The sequence below is a fragment of the Eleginops maclovinus genome, chromosome 20, assembly GCF_036324505.1.
Source record: "Eleginops maclovinus isolate JMC-PN-2008 ecotype Puerto Natales chromosome 20, JC_Emac_rtc_rv5, whole genome shotgun sequence".
Taxonomy (NCBI): Eukaryota; Metazoa; Chordata; class Actinopteri; order Perciformes; family Eleginopidae; genus Eleginops; species Eleginops maclovinus.
This window is the reverse complement of record NC_086368.1, coordinates 6,619,746-6,642,522: the sequence shown is the minus strand read 5'-3', so window position 1 is coordinate 6,642,522 and position 22,777 is coordinate 6,619,746. Positions and strand designations below refer to the sequence as shown.

Genomic DNA, 22,777 nt, shown 5'->3' with positions numbered 1-22,777 from the left:
ACGTACTCCTGCTTTCAAAATCTTCCCACCAACAAAAAAAGTATGCATAAAAACAAAAACTAAAATACCATGTGTAAAAGTATTCATTATGCATATTGGCACATTTTAGAATATTATTTATTATTTCATTGATTATAATAATTGATGGATTGATGTGTTCATCACATTAACGTTGGTGCATGTGTTTTACTATTTACTAGGTACTACAATACAGCTGGGAAGCTTGTGAATTCCTCAAATGGATCCATAAAGTTTTTCTTAATGTATAATAAAACCTAAAATATATCTTTTTATTTTATATTATTCAGTATTTTCAAAGATGTCAAAAACACCATGGTTGAAAAATTACAATAATTGCCAGTAAAAAACAATAACTGAGTGCCTCCACGTGAGGGCTCTACCTTCTTAGGTCTGCTTCACATTTACATTTTCAAAGTTGATGCTCCAGTTCATGTTGAAACATTCAGTGGTAATAAACTAACAAAATAAGCAAATTAAGGGGGGGCCTAAAAATAAAAAATACTTTTGTTGAACTGTTTGAAATGTATATATTAAATTAAGCCACAGGAAAAAAAAAAGATTATTTAATTTGAATACATCCTGGAAAGTAGACCAGGTGCACTACAACAACAAGAAAATCAATTCAACAAACTTTTTAAAAAACATGTTGAACCTTCAAATAAACCCATAACCGCATAGAGATAAAAGATGTACTTGTACTCAGTTTGGACGTACTTTTACTTTAATTGTTCAGGCCATAAAGAAATTGAAGATAGACCGAGCTTTCAAGGGTGCACCAATTACAGATACGTAAATGTAGTGTTTTCAAGTGCTTTTACTTGATACTTCAGAATCAGGTGTATGTCAATTGTGTATTTATATAACTTGATTAACAATATATAAAATGATTCAGTAATGAAGGTTGTTTGGTTATAAAAGCAGAGGAAATGATCTCACTCTTACATATCCTCTGATCATGCTGGGTGCTATTAAAGGCCATAAAACTCTGCAGACCAAATAAATTGGTCTCAGTTTGAGACTAAAAATATCCTTTTCTGGGTTTTTATTCATGGTTCAGGAAGTGCTGTCAGACGGTCCACCGGATGATGTAACTGCAGAGGAATGCTGGCCAAGACATACTTCACATTCCTGCCACACACACACACCACACACCACACACCACACACCACACACCACACACACACTTTAAATAAGAGCTCTGCTTCAGGTTTGGGTCACCTGATTAACATTCAAAATGAACTACAGATTTCCAGAAAAAACTCTCTCAACATGTTTTTACAGATAACAGTAAATTCAGGAATTTATGAAATGACTTTTATTCAGCTGTCAAAACATTATCAGACGCCAAAATCACTTCACTTTCTCATCTCTCCTTAAAAAAAAGATGCCATGCAACTATAACCTGGTGTGGGTTATCTTTAATCCCTACAGGTGAAGACATTAATACATCATTTCTGATACAAAGAGGACATATTCTGCTCATTTCCAGGTTCATATTGTATTTTGTGCCTCAACTGTGACATGTCTCCACGTGTTAATGTTCAAAAAGCTCTTTATGTTTCTCATATTGCCTGTGCTACAGCACTTCTTTTCACCCTGGCGACTGTGGCTGCGAGGAAATGTAGTCTTTCAACCAGAAGGTTGTGGGTTCAATCCCAGCCCGTGTAGTCAACATGTCGATGTGTCCTTGGGCAAGATACTTAACCCTGAGTTGCTACCGATGGCCAACAATGTGTGAGTGTGTATGAATGCTAGTTTCCCTAGAGCAAGGGGTACTGCTCTGCATAAATGAGTGGTCAATGGGTGAATGACTTGTAGTATGTAAAGCGAACGGACCTGATAAAGCGCTATATAAGTACAGTCCATTACCCTCTGTCTGAAACCAGAGCTGATTGGTTAGCTTGCCGGCTCTGTTGTGACTGGTCAACCTCTTAGAGATGTCCCGCCCTTAGCCTATCACGTACAATATGTTGGACACTAGCCAAAAGAAACATGATTTTTACATAGTGAAGTCACACTGGGATTCTAGCCTTTGCAGACCATGTACATGAAAAACAACCTATACAACACACTACAGGAAAGGGGAAACCCCAAAAAGCATAATAGGGCCTCTTTAATACAATAACATTTATTTCGTATGTTTGGCATATGAATTAAATATGCGAAACATATGACTGTTATAACTGTGAATTTCAGTTATAAGTGTATTTATGTGATGTAAAAGAACCAAACAAGTGATTGTCCAATACTGTTTACTGACAACAGTTTATCATTTATCTGGGTATTCCTTCATTACATTTTTACACAAAAACGGATTTTCTTCATTTCTGATTTTTAGAAATCCTTGATTGTCATCTAACCCCGCCAAAGTCAATCTCTTGCTCATATAAAACTTGTATTATTTCTTCATTTATTGAGCTAGGCTCAAACTTCCAGTTATTGTGCTAAGCTAGGCTAAACATTTCAAACTGACACACACAATTAAAGATTTAAATATTAAATTCCTTGTTATATTTCATTGTATCATGGTGCAACCCTGTTTCCTAAAAATTACCTTCCCATAAAATGCTTATCTTTATTTTAATTTAACATTGTATTCAACAGTATTTTTGTCTACTTTGCAACATATTTATCTAATAATACTACTAGCTAAAACATTTTTCTTGTTTATAAACAATTGGCATTTTGCTTTTAAGCTCCCCTATAATACTTTTTGTCTTAAATAAATACAAAACATGTCTCTGAAGTGTTTAGCTGAAATACCAAACAGATCATGCATTGTAGCATCCCATAAACCCCTCTGTTTCAAAAGTGCTGATTCTGTGTCTGTAGCTTTAAATGCTAATGAGCTGCTGCTGGCCACGCCCCTCTGCGAGATGATTGGTTTAAAAAACACAAAGGTGCTCTGGAGGAGATTCAGGTGATAAGGTGGTGTTACGTTGATTGGTTAGTGGCTCATGGTTGCACAACCCAAAAAGCAGTGACATCACAAAGTGGCCAAAATCTGATCAGCTAATTTTCAGACTGGTTTTTATAAAGATGGATCAGGACAAAACCTGAAACTTTCCAAATCTCTTAACACAGAGAGGACACATATGTATGTATAAAAATACCTTTAAAAAGTGAAGGATATTAACCGCAAGCAAATGTATCGAAAACAAAGAGAACTAAATAAAGAAAATGCTAAATTAAAAGTAAAATCCATACTTTCTACTTGTATAAGCAAAGGGTAAAAAACAATCAGAAAAATCCAGCACAGTTCTATTAAATGTTCAGCCTTCTCCCTGTCCAGTTCTCTAAGCTTTAAGTCAAATAATTAGATTATTCCTCAAATGAAACACAAATCTGCTTCTGCTTTTTGGATCTGAAACCATCTGGATCCAGTCACTGTCAGTCCTTTAAGTGCTATAATAAATCCACCAAATGCCTCTTTAAGTACTTTAAACACTTTTGTGTCAACTAAACATTTCCTTAAGTACTTAAAATGCCAGTAGGCTCCACTGAGAGTGCTTGAACGTCAGATTAAGTATGTTAAACATTGATACATCATCTGGAGTATTTTAAATGCTTGTCAAATGAAAATAAAATGTAATGACTTTAAGCGTTACTTATTCTGTATTATTGTGTTACTCATTTCATTTAATTGTATATATTACTGGGTTTTATTTAGGTCTTTTTGACCCTAGAATCCTGTTTTGGAGCAAGGCTAAATCTTTAAATCACCATACTGAGTTAACACTGTGTCTCAGTGCTGACAGGGTGTATCCAGGTTTTGTCCGCACTTCCAGCAGCAGTAATGCTGATGGTGCCAAGTTTTTCCATCTTTCCCCGTGTGAAAAGACTGACAGAAGATCAACTGAGGGAGGAGAACAGGAGAAAAAATGTTTATTTTAATATTGAAGAATAAAGATAATGTCAAGATTGTGTTAGAACCCGCCATAAGCAAAAATGAATCTAAAAATATTGGGGGTTTTTCTGGGTGATGATGTTTACTGACACATTTTATGTTGTAGAACAAAACGTGATAATCTCTTTAGCTTGTGTTAGCCACAGAACTTATTTCAGGCATTTAAGAAAAAAGGAAATAAAAAAAATGTTGATTAAGTTGCAGGAAAAGGGAGTCTACGTAAAGTGTCTCACCTCATCACAGCCTGAGCACCGCGGCCACACCGTCTCACAGTAGTGTCGTCCGCAGAGCAGCTTCTGATTGGACCAGAAGTACACCAGGTCCGCCAACCCCTGGCCACACACCGCACACACAAAGCAGGGGGGGTGCCACAGGGCATCATGGTAACCAGCTCGCTCAGCGTATACGGCTGGACTCTCCATGGTAACGTCACCATGGCAACCTGTGCAATGCTGTGAGAAGAGAAGGTGAACCACATTACTGCAAGAAAATAAGATTCAACATAAACTATTTATCTTTTTTAAATTAAAATGTCTAAAACGCAAGATCTATGTAAATATTGTGTTGTTGTTGTTGTTGTTGTCGTCGTGTTGTGTACTTAAACTATCCCCAATGTTTCCAACACATTTGAAACCAAATCAGTTTTTTTGTTATAAAAATCATGGTCCGTTTCCTATTCCCCTTTTTCAAATCCTGGTATTTAAAAAAAAATGTGAACTTTATAAAGGATTATAGTCATTGGACTCCGGAGGTTTTTAAGAGATAGGCTCAGAACAGGTTAGCCTCTCTCCAATGTCACTGACTTTAAAATCTAAACTGCTTAATCCGGTGTTTTTACCTGCTTAACTCACTTGAGTTATTTGATTTAGAGGAGGAGAGCTCTGTGGATAATAGGATCCCAGTAAAAAACACTCCAAAAAGGTACGTCTATCTTAAGCAAATAGCAGTTTGCTCTGTACTTTGTCTACAAAACAGCATTGAAAAACATTGATTTTAACGTGAGATTGCCTAATACATATGTTTAACTGAATTCTCTCTCTGAGAGGAAAAAAAACCTCTGAATATAATTCAGTCTGTGGTTCAGAATCCATATGCTCTGTATCTTAAGTTAGCAAAGAAACAAGCTTAGCACACGTTAACAGTTAGCTCAGTCACAGCCCCTGTATTTCTTAGTTTGCCAAACAGAAAGATTTCTAAGTGAAATTGCTTTATTCTGGGTTTTATACCAGTTTTATTTCATAAACGTAAGACTAAACTTATGTAAATAACTCAGCTCCTAGTAAGAACCAAAACATCCTAACATTAAACACTGAAGGACTTTAAACATGGGAAAAAGCTAACTACAATGATGGTGTTGTAATCAACAATTCCGATGATCCCATCTACTCAAAGATGTTACCAAACCTTGTCTCATCTGATTGTTTTAATTGACAGACACCAACAGAAGAATTGTATACACTCTTGATATGTCATGTTCCTTACATATCCAGTCTTCTTGCTGTCATCTGTTCCGTTAGTGGAGCCGGTATCTGAGATGTTGTTGTTGGTTGAGCCGTGGTCCTGGTGTTTCAGAGCATCCTTCTTGTCACTGTTGCTGCGGTCCTTGACCTCCTTTGCCATCCTCTGAATGGACGCTTCCCGCAGAGCTCCAACATCGCCAGGTAAAGCCACCTCCCCAACTCCCAGCACCTCCTGCTTGTAGCTCTTCACAAACAGCAGCATGGCAGAAATCTGCAGGAGGACATAAGAAATGTAAGAGATCTCAGGTAAAGAAATACCTTTCACCAAGATCTTTGATTTCTGGTCTGCCAGCGCAACCTAGAGGCGGAAATATTGTGTTCAGATAAGCACAAAAGCAACAAGTAAAGCGCTGGTGCCTCTTCACTTTTATTGTTTTTTCATGAAGCTTCCTCACCTCAAGATGATGATTTGATTGTGCAGGACTCAGAGAAGCCAGGATAAAAATGATCCTAAACTGTCTAAACTAAACACCCTAGGGTTCAAGTATTCCTTTAACGTATATTTGTGAGTTAACATACAGTTTAAGAAATAAATAGTGTTTAGAGTAATGTACCTCCTCTTCAGTGGCGAGGCTCAGACACTTCATGGGGTCCTGATCGTAGACGGGGAGCTGACCGAGGAGCTGCCTGCGCCGCTTCAACGCTCCGTCTGTCCCCGAGATGGTACGAAGACTCTCTGGAATGAGCTCCATATACTGCATGGCCTGAAGAGGATCAGGGGCATTTTACTTTGGATTAGTTTTACCAAATCAGAAATACAAGCCTCTTCCTGCTAAGTTGAATTTATTGACTTTTGTAACCAGCGACATTTATTGGAGGGTGGAAAAATACATAACACATGACTGCCTAGCTCTTGCTACTGTAACATTGTTGGATGACTTCATCTTAGAGGAAATGTTCATGAGACTTCCTGAGTCTTTCTGTCGTCAGCACACTGTGCAGGTGTTGTCAGTGACACAGTCTTGGGTTGAGATGACTGCAGCTGAGTAATATAATGACTAACATTCTACAGTTGCACCAAAAGTGGACAAACTATGGACACATTTTTGTTAACAGGGAACTAGAGTGCCTCAGAATTTTACAAAAGTAGCAGTTCTTTGGCCATTTACGTAGTTCCTTACCAGCAGCCTCATCTCAAAGCAAAACATGACATTAAACATTTTGTTTTTAGATGAGGATATTCAGAGATGGATCTGGAGAGCAGTCCCAATGTTGCATCTGGATCTGTCTCTACAAGTTAAACCACAGTCTTGTGACTCCCCCCTCCAGACCACAGCCCTCCGTAACCACTGTCATCCTTATAATGATAGATGTGAAACATGAAACTTCCATCTAATGACAACCAGACGGTAAAGACTGTTCAACACACGCAGAGCTAGAGACTAACCATACTAATGAGTAGAGTGATAAATCCCATTGCTAAACCTCTAGGATGGGAAAAAAGGCCGTTAATGTTTGTTCATGAGCATGTGCATGCACAAGGTAGGATGAAAAAAACTAACATAAAAGACAAACTATGATCAGTAACAGAGAACTGGTCTTAAAATAGTACCAGTTACAGATTAGTCATAACCAGAACACCGATAGAGTGGTGCAGGAATGAGCCCTGAAACCTGAAATGAGTTGGCATTCATACCCCCCGGTTGCTTCGTCTCAAGGAAGTGTTTTTTTTTAACATGTTTTTGGTTAGCACCCTGACACATAATCTATGGTTCAACGAGCTTAAAAGATTTGTAAATTTTGCTCTACGACATGAATTTGTCTGAAATACCCCACTAGTGCCCCACAAATCCTGCAACCATTTTGAAGTTAAGTTAGAGACATTTTACTCCTTGCTATTGCATTTAAAGTTCAACTATCATAACATGTGTGTTCATTTGTGAGACATTATTTCGCTTAATAACATGCAAGTAGTATTAAGGTTTGCCACAGAGTTTATTTTTTACAATAAACCACAATCCAATTGAATATACCATTAGATTTTTGTGAAGGGGCAGACTTCGATGTTTTGTGTTAGAATGAACTCAAAATTAAGTTACTTTTTTGACAATAGAGGGTAAGTAAAATAACGTAATATGAAGCTATGTCACAAAGTCTCATGACGTTATGTCCGTAGCTTAAGTTATTTAAACTCATTTATTTTAAACACAAAGCATTATCGTGCAAAGTCATCAGATCAGTCACATCAGTTATAGAAAATGTAACTTTACAAGCTTTCTCAACTTGAACCGAGCATCCAAATTCCCATACTTCAGACCCTCACCAGTGTTTGGTTGAGGCCGGCTGGCGCCCAGTCGTACGTCGTGGTGTTGAAGGTCGGGTCTTTACGCGACACCACTGGATTGGTCACGATCATGCGGTTCCTCTTGTATATGCGAAGACCGCCGCCTCCTTTAACCTTCGCTGTCAGGTGGGAGCAGGGTGAGTCTGCAAGGAGGCGTCCCATTCGGTGGTCATCTTCAACGTCACTTCCCGGAGCATGGTCCACAGCGCTACAACCACAGGTTATACAGGCTTTTCTGCACATGATAATGAAGAAAAAGGAGAGAAAGATATTCCAGGAAGATGTTACTCCACCGGCTTGCAGAGGGTTGTCTAAGGCCCAAATAAGGCCCAATGTAAGTTTTTGTAAAAAAAAAAAAAACGGGGGTAATTTTCAGAAAAATAAATAGGAAATTCTGAAACAAAAAATAAACTTGTAAACTTTGTGTTTTTGTCAGGGAGCCACATCACATCAATATACGGAAATAAGGATTCTAGCTAAGAAAGTCGTGCTGATAGAGCCAACAGTAAACAAATAAGTGGGACATCATCCCTTATTGTCTTCCCAGCTGTAGAAACTGCCAACTAGTGTTCTGGTGTAAGAAAACAGACTAATTTGAATGATCTTTATTTTGTCCCTGTAGTCTAAGCTTGTGGGTGCAGAACAGCAGACTCCCAACTCATCCTTTCAATGTTTTGCTAAAGGTATGCAAAAACCACTAACCACTTCCTTTAATATCAGAGACTCGTTGAGAGAGTGAAGAGAAACCACAAAGAGTGTGTTCAGTACTTTTGTTTTCTCTCTTGTGGGTTCGCTTTTCTGGCAGAGATAAACATAATAATAGAATAAAAAGTAGTGTACCTCCAGGAATGTGACTGGTATCCAGAACAGCTCCCCTCACATACATGACAGACGGCTGCACCTCCTGCACTCTGCTTCATAGACATCTGAAACCAAAACACCATCATGATAGGCTACCCTTTTTTTCAATCTCTCTTTTAAAAACACTCGCTCAGAATAGCTTTATCTTGAATCTCCTGTATTTACTGTGTTTTATCATACCTTACTTGTCATTATTACTGAATACATTCAATAATGAACACTTATCTCATAATTCAGATGTGTAAAGTGTTTGACTTTTTAAGGTATGAGTCTGGGGATATTCTACTTTCTATAACTGTAGTAAGTGTGTGTATGACAACAGTACTGTACTGCTTTCTATTTGACTTAATCCCAAAAACACCATTATGTCCCAAAACTTCAATAGAGCATCACATGTAGATTAATCCATGCTGAAAATAGTCCCCAATAAATGCTTTGATGCTCTAAAGCAAAACATATATAATAAAATGAGAATGAAGGCCTGATATGCGGCTCAAAGCTGGAAAACACAATGCAGGGCTTCCTGTGCGTTGTTTTCAATTATTTTCCAATTTGAAGTTTTATTTTAGTAATTTAGTGCTTGAATAGATAGCACTTGCTCAACAAGTTGCTTAAAGACAGTGATAGTTCATGGTGTCCTAAATAAGTTGTAGCAAGTAAGGGCCTGCTTTAAGTCATAAAGCCTTAAAACAAAATGCATTGCTTCCTGTGCAGTAGGGTTTGTGTGTCTCAGTTCTTCTGAAGAGTTAATACAAGTTTGTTTATGGAGAAGAGACGATTATTCTGCAGACATGAGAGGACGTCATCAATGGGAACGAAGAAATGTTGTTTTCTGTTGAAAACACCATTTGAGTGTGGGAGGAAAAAAATGGAGTGAACACACACACGTATAGTGGATGATCTCATTGCATCATCCGGTGACATCATCATCGTCATCATCATCATTACAGTACTAACAGTCTTATCAGTTGTCCCCATGCTCAATCTTTTATTTCCTCCCTATCCTCCTCAGTTGCTCTACAATGATAACAGTTAAATGTCTTTCAGCTTTCCCACTATTTAATTATGTTCTCCTCTTCCCTGTAACTCACATTTTCTAAACTTCTTTGAACTTTTATATATACAGTAAAAAGAAAAGCCCTCCATCCTTTTCCAGACTATACTCTTCTACTATAAGCATTACTGAGAACAAACAAATGAAACAATGTATTGTGATCAGTTTGTCCCGAGTTGATGAGTTTAAATAGACAGTATAAAGAAAAAATCGTAAAGCTTGGGTGTTCAACATTTGAGGAATCAGTCAGAGTAAGTAAGATTTTATCAAGTATGCAGACAAAAAACCACCATGACAAAAAACCATGCTGCATACTTGAGATTTTCTCAAGTATGCAGACAAAAACCACCATGACAAAAACCATGCCCTAGCAGCACTAGCTCGAAAAGTCACTCGAACAAAGACTAAAACAGCCCATCCCCTAGGGCGTGTGTCCAAACTACGGCCCGGGAGCAAAATGCTGCCCGTGGGCTATTTTAAATTGGCCCTCAGCTAATTCAAAAGGATAATGTCATATGGCCCACAAATGAAACTTGAGCTTGTCTTATATTGTACTTAAATTTAAGTCAAGCACAAGACGATATGTAAACATATATTAAACTGTTTTCATGAGTTAAAGAGCCCACTTTTCAAATAAATTCAGTCAATTAACATTGAAAAAATGTTCTAACAAATCTAAGTTGATGAAAAAAAGCCCAATAACTAATTTACATAACAAGCTTGTAAGATACCCTTCATATTTCCCCTTATTATAAGCACTCTGTGTGAGCCCTACAGAGAGCTGTGATGTAGGCTGTTTTTTCCTAAAGCATATTTAAGTATTAAGTATAACTTACCTACATTTGGTTGATTTTGCTACTCATAACTTATGAGGCAATATACATCCCCTCTAGTAAGGCGCCCAGACCTTAGTTTATTTTTCTGTATTTGGCCCTCAGTGAAAAAAGTTTGGACACCCCTGCCCTAGGGCATCAAAAAATGATCATAATGAATGTTAACATTTCATATTGGGCAAAAACAATGAACATGGTTTTTATTAGTACTCACCAGACGGGAAAAGTGACGAAGTACATTAACTCAAGTATGGACTTCAGTACATTTTTGAAGTACCTGTACTTTACTTCCCTTAAGTTAATTTGCCTAATAAACTTTTGTACTTTTACTTTAGTAAGATTATAAATGTAATTTAATGGAGTATTTTCACATGATGTATTTACTCAAGTAAAGCATCTGAATACTTATTCCAACACTGGTACTTACAACTTTAAAGCTAGCAGTTTATGGATGACTGGTTATCACTGTACAGGCTAAGCCAACTCTTTAAACCTCTGAGGATCCGCTATCTTGGCGTAATTGACGCACACAAAGTTTGCCAAGTGAATAAAAATCCGATACAAAGTTTCCAGTTAAATATATCCTTCCATCCATCCATCTTCTCCCGCTTATCCGTCAGGGTCGAGGAGGTAACAGCTCCAGCAGAGAGCCCCAAACTTTCCTTTCCCTGGCCACATCAACCAGCTCTGACTGGGGGATTCCAAGGCGCTCCCAGGCCAGCGAAGAGATGTAATCCCTGCACCTGGTCCTAGGTCTACCCCTCGGTCTCTTACCAGCTGGACGTGCCTGGAACACCTCCCTAGGGAGACGCCCAGGTGGCATCCTCACTAGGTGCCCGAACCACCTCAACTGGCTCCTTTCAACGCGAAGGAGCTGCGGTTCTACTCCGAGTCCCTCCCAGATGACTGAACTTCTCACCTTATCCCTAAGGGAGATGCCAGCCACCCTGCGGAGAAATCCCATTTTGGCCGCTTGTGTCCGCGATCTCGTTCTTTCGGTCAGCTAAATACAGTCCATTTATTTCGTCTACCTTTATACCCAGAGTGTTAATTGGCTCCTACAATCACAATGACTTCAGATCAAATTAAATGATTGGAAAACAAATCACAGTCTTTTCTATTTATTTTTTTTCAGAGCATGTGATTTATTGATTGCTGTCAGGACGTAGAGAGTATTTAAAACACATGACACTCTCTTGTGTTAACTCAAAGTCAACTGAACAGTATTTTTTAACTATGTGTGTGTATGCAAGCTAGGAAACAATACTCAGGGACAATGAGTAACTGTTTCAAAATCCTCTGGCAGGAAACCTGATGACTGTTGTGCTAAATCGACCTACTGCTGACAGACCTGTCCATCCATCCATCTGTCATTAGGTAATAACAAGCCCGTCGCTGCTCAGGGACACATTCAGAAACCTAACTATGAATATTCCCTCTATATTTATATATAGAGACACACGCTCCACCACAATAGTGATCCACAATATGAGCTGCTATTTCACTCTAATGACTGTCACTTTGTTTGCCTGCAGCTAACACTATGATGTGACCATGAAACGGAACTAAAATTTGTTTCCTTAACTTAAATCCATTCCTTTGAGATTTTCTTTCATCTTCATCATCATACTCTCACGAGGAAAAACTGACCCAGAACGACAGTAACTGGTGTGGGAGAGGACAGATGAGTGTATTTAGAGGTGTGAGGAGAGTGTTTTTGTAATGTGTGTGTGACACTGAAGAAGAAATTTCATTACATCCCTCAGGAACACACTGAATGACAGAATGGGTTTATGTTCATGTTACTGAGGTCTTAACAGTGCTGGAAAGTAGCAAGTACATTTACTGAAGTACTCTATTCAAGTACAATTTTTGAGATATTTTCTTGAGTAATTACGTTTTACGCAACTTTAAAATACAGGAATTAATCAACTATTGAATTATGAAAGATCACTAATTCGTAAAATAATATAATAGTTATAGATTAAACTACCTAGTAGAATATAAAGTGATTTAAATATGGTCCTTTCTCAGCTGCAACATTTAAGTAATGAATAATTGTCAACAATACTGTAATTACTTCCTTAATTATTTGCCTTAACTTTTCTTTGATATTAAGTTATTTAATTAATGGAGTATCAAATGTTTAAGTAAACATCTGATACTATCCACTGGTACTTTACTTAAAGAGCAGTTTATGGAGGAGGTTTTCACTGTACAGGTGCCAATCTTTATTAGTGTTCTGTGGTAATTGTCAAACAAGTCTGCCAAAGTATAAAATCCAACAAGTTTCCAGTAGAGAAATTCCTCCATCATCCTCTCTCCCGCTACCGTCAGGGTGAGGAGTAACTGAACTCTAGCAAGAGCCAACTATTTAGCCCTGGCCGTAATCACCACCTGACGGGGATCAACCAGGCGAGAGAGTAATCCTGCGACCAGTCCTGTCTACTGTCTCTTTACCAGGGAGTGCTGAACTCCTAGGGAACAGTGGCTCTGCATTAGTTGCCGAACCACTAATTCCCCCGGAGGTCTACTCCGGTCCCAGTGCTGTTCTCGACTTTCCTAGTGAGGAGCCCTGCGTGGAATTTGTGGCGCTTGTAGCCGGCAACCGTTGCAGCTAAACGTCCAATGCTACCTACCAAGTGTTAATTGGCTCTAGCATCACAATACTTCAGTCAATAAATGTGGGACAAATACAGTCCAGTATTTTTTTTCAGAACATGTTAATTTTAAGCCAGGACGAGAATTTAAAAATCACCTCGTGTACTCAAAGGTAAACTGAACATATTTTTAAACTATGTGTGGTACACTAGGAAAACATACTCAGGACAATGATAACTGTTTTACAAAATCCGCGAAACCTATACGTGTGCTAAAATGTATTCTACAGACCATGTGCAGTCCATCCATGTATAGAAATACAAGCCGTACTTTCTATCAGGACAACATCAGAGAACAAAAATATCAGGAAATCCTCTTAGTTTTAAAGAGATCACGTTTCACAATATTGTCACAATATAGTATTGTCAACTACAAATGACTGTCACTTTGTTGCTCACTAACCCTATGTTGGCCATGACAAGGAACAAAGTTTTCTTAACTTAAATTCCATCCTTTGAGATTTTCTCATTTCATCATCATATCTCCACTGAAAACGGCAGTACGGGTTTGGGAGGAGGACAGGAGTTATTAAGTGTGCAAGATGTTTATGTTAGATGTGGAACTGTCTAGGCACTAGAAGAAATTTCTCGAAGCATCCTCGTGCACCTGGCGATGTGTTTGGATCATGTCATGTATGAAGGCGACTTATCAGTGCTGGAAGAGCAAGGTACATTTACTGAAATCTCAGATCAAGTACAATTTTACATTTTTCCTTGACAGATCGTGTTCGCCCTTTAACAGGAAAAATCAGCAATAATATGAGTTCACTATGTTCTAAATAGATATAGTGATTCTTTAGTATGAATTAGTGTTCATATCCTTTCTCAGCTCAACACACGAATGAGTATTTCCAAAAACGTAATAAGTTATTTTGGTTATCTGCATATGTCAATTCATAATTTATATATTAGAATATGACTTTATTTTTAACTTAAGAGGCCATATGTCTTTGGGGGGCCGTTTCCTGTAGGTGTTATTCCTGGGTTGTGTGATGATGTAGGTCTGCAAACTAAATCCCAAGTTCACTGAGAGGATTCTGCCCCTCCCTCGTCGCTGGACTCACCGTGATTACTGGACTGAATTCTACCAAAGCAGTGAGATCTTCCGTAAGCCCCCAGCGAGGAGATTATGCAGAGGTGTAGCTCGCAATTTCTTAATTTGCATACCACAGATGATTTATACACAAGCTGCATTTATTATTGCCGATTAGTTTTCCCGCGGGGGTTAATTTGTTTGGTTCCTTGACATTTGTCCATAGTATTGAGATGACTGTTGTGAGTTAGTGCGCAAGTCCTACGAAAGTTCAAAAACCATTCAATTGAGTAGACAGAGAGCCAAGCATTACAGGCTGTAGGCCAAACTTTTATTGATGTGCAAAATCACGATGGATTTTACAAATTAACCTCTTAAAACCACAATGTAGAACCCGGATTTCTCTTTGTGCTCATGTTAACATTACTAAAATTAATGGCTCCCATCTAACGGGAAGAACCTTGCAACAGGAAGCTATTAAACTTTTTACCAACGAAACAGTAATTCCAACACCAAGCGTCTAAATCAGCACTGAACGAAAAAGAGCTAACACTACATGGCATAGTAAGCTATGGCGATTTTTTTACTTCATGCTATCTGCACAAACCACATATCATATGAAGCCTGAGATTCCACAGAGATTCTCATCACTGTTCGACCCAAACTCACTGAACTAGCAGCCAAGAAAGAGCAAGAAAACTGCTTCACTTTACAGAGCCATAGCTATAAACAGTATTTGCTGTTTGTGATCAAAAATTGTGTTCAAGGTCATAAAAACGCAAAAGAAGGTTAATCTGATGTCTCTGTGTCACTTTGACATGATTACTGATAATCTATCATTATTTCTTTGTAATAAACTGGTACGGCGCAACAAGTGATGCCATTTTTTCAGTTTTATTCAGGTGCGGGACAATCGACAAATCTCTAACTAACTGAAAAGTGGTAATTTATTCACAGGCAGTGTGAGGAAAATAAACGGCTTTTTCAACATTGAAGCATGGAAACCTTTCACAGTAGAGGCACAAAATACAAATATGGGCCCCTTTTACGTGGATTTTGAATGCAGGACCTTATAGTGTATTTCTACAATGTGGTACAAATACTTTTTTATTAAAGTGCTTCTTTCATTGATGGTTAACAGGAAGTCAGAATCAGAATCAGAAATACTGTATCTTCGCTACTTCTCTACTTCATCCCAAATTGGGAAAAATGTTTAAGTTTAAAGAAACCTCCCACTAATAATTTGCTGTTCCTACAGACTGTTTGTATAACTGTGTTTTTGTCAGAGCGTCTGCTCTCACTCTGACACTGGTGGGAGTCACAGTGAGCTCAGACGTGACTCAAGTGTTCCACCAAACTAACAAGAAATAAACCCATTACTCATCCTGCATCACAACACAGCAGACGTCATGCAGGTAATGATGGGCGAGAGTTACATTCACAGATCTCTACAACGTTCCTTTGTGATTCGTAAAGGTTCTAATTTACCTCTGTACACACATCCAAATAAGGGTTTCCAAAGTTTCCTTTTCCTATTTTTTTCTGCATGGGGCATTTTTTGTCTCTTTGTGAAGTTGTATTATCATATTACCATATTGTCCTATCTGTGTTTAACTGACACTTGAGTCAGCATTCTTGGTGAGTAAATGTTATCTATTTAGCTATTATATTTTGGTGTATGACGTGTCTTTTATCTGCAGTAAATAACATTTTGTCCTGCAAGAAACTTTATTTTGTAAACAGAAATAAGCTATTATTAGATTAGATTGAAATAAATTAGATAAAATGTGTGCAGCAGCAAGTTTACAAGGCATTGCAAAATGAATCAAAACTATGATAAAATGCAACCGAAACCCCAAAATAAACAGTGTAAAGATAAATACATATAGAATACATTAAAATACACAGAATAGAATAAGTTTAAATAAACTGCATTGACCAACCTACTGCTAAAACAAAATACATACTATGAACATACATTTTACAGGTGTTGCAGTTCAGCACATTAGTCTGTGTACTTCTCTTTTATTCCTTGTTTAACCATGAAATCTGAACAGTTCAGTATTATTAGCTGCTGAGCGTCTGCCAAATAACGGATGTGAGCCAAACTATGAATGCATTTTTTCAGAAAGAGGGAAACGTGTGTCAGCTCTATATTTAGGAGTGAGATAAGGCGACGCTGAGCAATTTTAAACATGTCTGCTATGTGACGGTTACAGCAGGAAACGCAGTGAGATAAGAGGCTAGAGGTCAAAGAGGTAGAAAGTGACCCTCTTTAATGTCCAGAACTCAGTCTAATGGCATCATGGGTATTTCCTGTACCACATAATGAGCTGAGATTTACAGCTAAAAGCACTTTCACTATTTGAAAGTGTAAACAAAAGATATCAGGGAGAGAAAGATAGGATTGTTTCTTATAAACTTTATCTTAAAACACATTTTTCTTTAAACTCCTCTGTGGAAATGAACCCACTCTCAATGTTTTTGAAAAAGGAATAATACATCTTTCACTTCCATGACCATAAAACCACCAAACTAACATCTACAACTCTAACACAGGTCTTACAGGTTCTCAGTTAACGTTTTTTGTCCCTTTTCATACAACAAATAAATAACGACAAATGTAATTATTAGTTATTTTTGTCCATGTCATGAAAAAGTCCTTTTGGGCCCCATGGCTTCAAGTGAGAGACACCTGAGAGAGAGAGAAAGTGAGAGAGAGAGAGTGAGAGTGTGTGTGTGTGTGTGTGTGTGTGTGTGTGTGTGTGTGTGTGTGTGTGTGTATGTAGGGATATTTCCGTCATGATGATAGCAGTTTTTCCAGCTCCTGTAAAGAGGGATGGGGAGGATCAGACCACTGACAGGTGACACTGATCCTCAGGTTGTCCTCCTCACACCGACCTTTAAACAAATGACCAGAGGACGGATCACAGGACGGATTTAAGCGGCGCCAGAACCGACCCAGTGGGAGGATCAGGTCATTGTGGATTACCTTCACTGACTGAACTACAAATCTCCAGCTGTTTGAGAACAAGCCTTGGAGATTTAGTCAAAGTGACTGAAACATATCGTTCAGAGCCTAATGCAGGTCAGAGAACCAACGAGATGAATACAAATCAGAGGTGGAAGAAATACTGTTACTTAAGCACCACAGTGTAGCAATATCTGTCATAAGGAAAGGCTAATTTTAATATTTAATATACTGATTTCCTGCTATTATCTTATCTTAAAGCACCCCTAGTGTGCTTTTGGGGGTTTCCCTTTCCTGTAGTGTGTTATACAGGTTTTGGTGCTTGTAAAGAGTCTCCAAAGGCTCAAATCCCTGTGTTCCCTCCAGAGGGATTTTTTCTTTCAGACACACATTTCCCCATTATCACTAGGTAACACTTGTGCTTCTATTGGCTAGCGCTAAAACACCTTCTATGTGATAGGCTAAGGGGTGGGACATCTCTAAGCCGTTAACCAATCACAACAGAGCTAATCAATCACAGCAGACTGGGCTCTGGTTTCAGACACAGGGTGAAAAGAGGTGCTGCAAGTTAACAAATGGGTGGAGTTAAAATTACCCCTGAAATTTAAAGGTGTAAATGTATAAGTAGCAGACATTGGAAATACTTGAATAGAGCACAATTACCTTAAAATTGTACTTAAGTACAGCATTTTGAGTAAGTGACTGTCCACCACTAACAATCTGCATTTTGATAAGAGGCAAATTGACATCAATTTCTATTAAAAAATAACTTAAGTAGAGTCTATTATCAAGTTCTTATAATTTATCCAACTACAAATTGCAATTGAGTGATTGGCCTCTGCGTTGGATAGAGCTTGTTATAAAGAGGCAGAAAAAATATGCTGCACAGCCACTCCCCCACCTCTTAAGGACACTAGCAGCAGGTCTGATTTGATTCGCTCCAATGAGAGAGGTGAACGTGGAAAAGTGGTTTTTGACCTTTTCCTTTGCCCCACAATTACCACAGTAAATAAGGGATACATATAGTATCTTAACAATATTCTGATGCTAAAACGGCATATTTCATACGGATAAATCAGAGGATAATTAACTTTATTTAGACAAATGAGTATTTTAACAAAACATTTCATAAAAGAATACTTAGAAGATAGTAAAAATCCTTGTAGTAGATAAAGTTGATGCAGTAAGAGGTGAAGAAGGATCACAAAACTTTGTTGAAATATCTCCAGAAAAAAAAATGCAAGTACATTTTGCTGATAAAAAGCTTATACTTTTTTACCTGTAACAGAGTAATTTAAATCATAGTGTTCAAGTACTTTTTCCACCTCTGATTTTAAAAGTAGCACAAATCCTACCAGTGACAGAGAGAAGGTTTATTGAAGTGTCTCCAGATCTCCATCAACAGAATATCTACACCTCTTAAGCTTGACCTCCTCTCTGTGGCGATGAACATCTGGAAGTATTTTATGAATAAGTCTCAGCTGTACAGATGTAAAGGCTTCTTACCTTCTCCATGGCTGAGCTCACGTCCATGTTGTCCGGAGTGTGTCTGCTCTTTCTGCCTCTGCTCTCCCAGAACAATGGGGCTTTAAATTCCTCCCCTGTCGGCAACACTTCCTCTCTCTCCCCGCCCACACTTGCTTCTGCCGTCGCTACTCTAAACAGCCCCCGGCAATTTAACCGCCTAGACTTTCATCTCCTTCCTGCTGCAAAACATCAGCTTTACTTTTGCCTGTCACTGCAAGGTATTTTTCTGATCACACTTCACTTTATTTCCCTTTTTTTCTACTTTGAATGATACTGAAACACCTTCCTCCTCTTAAGCTGTGGAGTATATTTCCTGTTTTTATTTTTTCCTCCACTCTCCTCTCCTGATTCGTCTTACTCTACTACTCCACCCTCTGCAACATGAACTCAGCAGATTTCTTCATGTCCTGATTTTTCTTTAAGTCCCGATACACTTTCTGCCTTACAGTGAAACAAGAGTCATTCACCTCTGCTTCTCTTTCTCAGGTTTGCTTTGCTAAATATATATATATATATATATATATATATATATATATATATATATATATACACCTGAAGTTGGTAGATAAAATTAGACAGGTAAAACACTGGTATAAAAATGTAAAAGAGTTGTAGTGTAGGTGCTAGTACTTTCCCTTTTAAAGGGTGTGTTCAAATATGGCAGAGCTGATGTTATTGCCGCTGGATTTGGCACCCAATCTGTAACTTTGGTCGGGATGGTTTTCATTTCACCAAAATCACACTGATGTTAGTTATTCCATACTAGTTCAAGCAAACAAAAGCAAATTACTCTGAGCTTTTAAAGTGATAAATTAAAAGGCGTGCTTCTAAGTCTGGCAAGAGCTGCATTATTGCCGGATTTGCCACCCCGTCTGCAATTTCGGCCAGGATGGTCATAATCTCACCAAAATCACACTGGTGTTTGTTTTTTCCCTTTAGATTAACGAAACACAATTATTTACTCATTAGTAGAAATATTAAAGGGGGCTTTCTAAATATTGCAGAACTATAGTGTTATGCATGGGCGGTTTGTGTATTAGGGCGATTTGGGCCACGCACTACCAACGGGGAAAAGAGGGTTTTTTGTTTCGAACACAGCAGCAGTCGTAATCAGTGTTTTAGACGTTAGATCTGTCAAAAACGTCATCAGACTAAAGTCGTGCTTCACGTGGTCCCGCCCCTTTAGGGGCGATTTCAGTCAGGTTGAAAATCGCCCCAGGGGTCTCTCATAGACTCTCGTGGAAAACCAAGGGGCAACCTCCGGTGCTGAGCAATGAAACACATACGGAAGTGCCAAAAACTGCAGTTCATCGAATGGCCGCGTGGCCTGGCTTCAAAACAGAGCAATTTACATAGACCCCCCATGTTAAAATGCCAATTTTTACAGCAGAAATAAACATGTTTACAGCATGGTACAAAATTGCTTTTGGTCTCTATAGCTAATTTACATATTCATGACAACTGTGAGGAGGGTGCATTTCTATATAAATCTCCCGTTTTAATTATAATAAGGCTTAAAGTTATGCATAATTAAGGGCGTGGTCGCTTTGATTGACAGGTTAGAGCCGTCAGTGGGCGCTAGTCGCTAGTTGTCTGATCTGCTAGCTCCGCTAACAGCCTCTGCACTGATAATGCGTCTTGTTTGGTATAATTCCTTAAAGCAGCAATAATAACTATGACTATGCAAGCCAGTATCAATATTACATTTGCCATCACATGTAACTTAGCTTATTAAACGTATTAAAAGTAACGTTGTAATCGAGTGTTCCATAGAAACGACTCATGAACTGAATCATGTGAAAATGTAAATTCTGTTACAAATTACACGTTACCGTTATGCTGATTCACGGTAACACTGGCCACATTTCTGGTCAAAATATAGTCTTGCAAATGACGTCTATATTTGAAACAAGCATTTTTAAAATAGTGCAGTATAATCTCAATAACAGATAGATCTTTATGTCAACTTGTGTTGTATAGTTTCAGGTTAATTTACCTTGAGTAAGACAACCGGCAACCAGGAGCAACGAGACCGCAGGGTGTGCTGTTGACTTTTAGCGGGATAGCGCCGCGAGTAGCATACGGTAGCATGTAGCTTAGCTTGGGAGCCTTCGCTAGCTTGGTAGCTTCGAGCTAGATGGGCGTGTTTCAGTAGCCATGCCCGCTTCTGCTCTAACCCTATGTCCATATTTGGATTAGCCGGAAGTGGGCGGGAGGTAGACTGAGAAGATGTCGACTGTAGGAATCACCCACTGCTTCATTACGGCTCTTCACTCTTCACAACCCTACGACGTCACGGATACTACGGCCATTATTTATACAGTCTATTCTAAAACATGCTACGGTGTTCAGTCAATAAATACTTGACTTAATATGCTGCCCCTGTATTTATGTTGTTTCTGAACATATCGGTTGGCCTGTTTAGCTATTATACATCATACATCATTGGATTCAGGGTGCGATTTGTAGGGGGGGATGGTGAGGATTTCCCCCCCTTGATAGCGATGAATGCAATTTAACTGCTAGCCTACTTAAACTCTTGAAATCTAACGATCTTCAGTGTCTTTACATCAGAGTAGGCTATTCAGCAGCCTTCTGGCAGACGGTGCATATTTCTGAACGTCATCGAACACAAAAACATTGTAACATTTTTGTGCGGGAACTTCGCAGGAAAAACAGCGCTGAACCAAACATGAAACGCGTTCAGAGCAGCATATCATCTTACTTTACAGGACCCATTTGCAGAATTGTGGATAGAAGAGGGCCGAAATGCTGCAGACAATGCCCCGATAGGAAAAACGAAAAAGCCACCACAAATTTGTCACCAGAGCCGACTGTTTACTTTGTCTAGTTTTCCAGACCTGTCCCTGAGTGTTGACAGCACGTTGTGCTATTTAGTGAATTATTTTGAGTGTTTGATTTAAGTTAATTGGAGGGTCTTTTCATGGAGAGCATTGATGCTGTTCTATGGTGCTTTCTGCCTGTTAGTGCGTACGCATGTTTTTGTGACGTTGAATAGAAATCCATGTATGGGTTATTAAAAGTTTTGCCATGTAGTGATGGGGACTAATCCACGGACCCGAAAAAAGGGCCTGTCTACTTTTTGCGTTTTTTTCTCCCTAGTTATGCAAGTTAAAAGTCCAATGTTCTTGTCTATGAATAAATTAAAAAAAACATCCCCCCCTCTGTTTTTTTGTCAAATCGCACCCTGATTGGATTCATGTAAATAACACCATTTCTCCTGGATGCAACTTTCTTCCATAGCTTTCCACCTGTAACTTATGTAGCTAGAGGGGAAATATTTCTGTTGTGCTATCTAGTGGACACATGAGGGATCTCTGTCTGAGTTAATCATCTAACAACAAATTGATATTGTCTTGCTTAATGTACTTATTGAATGGGTCACCTTAACCATTATCAGAAAAAAATTGCCCCCCCTGAGATTTTTTTCAGGAGCTGTTATGGCTGCCAGATTTGGCAACCCCCCGTAATTTTAGGTAGAACGGTCATAATCTCACCAAAATCACACTACAAAATACAAATGAGAACCTGAAAATGAGCATAATATCTCCTCTCCAAGTATATTTTGGTGCCAAAACTCTTCTACTTATAATCAAGTAAGGTTTTAAATGCAGCTATTTCACCTTTTACTGAGTTTTTTTTACAACTTAGTATTGCTGCTTTACTTAAAGATTGGGGAACTCCTCTAGAACTGCAGGTACATTTATTGTTACAGCTGCAGAACATGTATCAACAGACTGACAGTAAAAAGGCAGATTTATGGTATTTAAAATAGCAGCTGAACTTTTCCCTTCGTACACACAACCAGGCTGTTAGATCAGTGTTCAGCAGACTGGAGGAGTACCTGGGGCAGTGAGGCCTGACTGCTCTGTTTGTGTTTTTAATGTGACACAAAGACAGAGGGAGCACTGATGGATTCCCTGCGCATACTCAGCCAGCCAATCAGTGAGCCTTAAAACTCCTCAGGTCAATCAGTGCCAGACAGGGATAAATGTGGCTAATAAGGCTAATAGCACGAGAGGTCAACAAGGCTAAATAGAGGCCCTGTATTTAAACCGGCTTGCTTGAAATCTAGCTTTATTCAA

The 22,777-nt window shown here is 38.6% G+C and overlaps 1 protein-coding gene across 3 annotated transcripts; it reads right to left on the bottom strand.

The window, feature by feature from the left end:
* Positions 1–2,256: 2,256 nt before the first annotated feature.
* Positions 2,257–20,799, bottom strand: lmcd1 (LIM and cysteine-rich domains 1). Of its 3 annotated transcripts, none has more exons than XM_063912069.1 (7): positions 20,668–20,799; positions 8,573–8,658; positions 7,712–7,967; positions 6,003–6,152; positions 5,411–5,659; positions 4,162–4,380; positions 2,257–3,877 (listed from the first exon to the last, which is right to left on the bottom strand). In XM_063912069.1, exons 2-7 carry the CDS (start codon positions 8,656–8,658, stop codon positions 3,767–3,769), a joined length of 1,071 nt encoding a protein of 356 aa, XP_063768139.1. In that variant the 5' UTR covers positions 20,668–20,799; the 3' UTR covers positions 2,257–3,766. The 3 variants fall into 3 exon arrangements, with proteins under 3 accessions (XP_063768139.1, XP_063768140.1, XP_063768138.1); XM_063912070.1 differs by lacking the exon at positions 20,668–20,799 and adding an exon at positions 18,651–18,938 and having other exon boundaries at positions 7,712–7,940; XM_063912068.1 differs by lacking the exon at positions 20,668–20,799 and adding an exon at positions 18,651–18,781.
* Positions 20,800–22,777: the final 1,978 nt, after the last annotated feature.

Coding starts and splice junctions, on each gene's coding strand:
- lmcd1 (XM_063912068.1), bottom strand. CDS start 18,677: ATGGACGTGAGCTCAGCCATGGAGAAG. Junction 8,659..18,650: donor TGAGCTCAGCCATGGAGAAG/GTAAGAAGCCTT, acceptor TTTTGGTTTCAG/ATGTCTATGAAGCAGAGTGC. Junction 5,660..6,002: donor GCCTCGCCACTGAAGAGGAG/GTACATTACTCT, acceptor GTCCTCCTGCAG/ATTTCTGCCATGCTGCTGTT.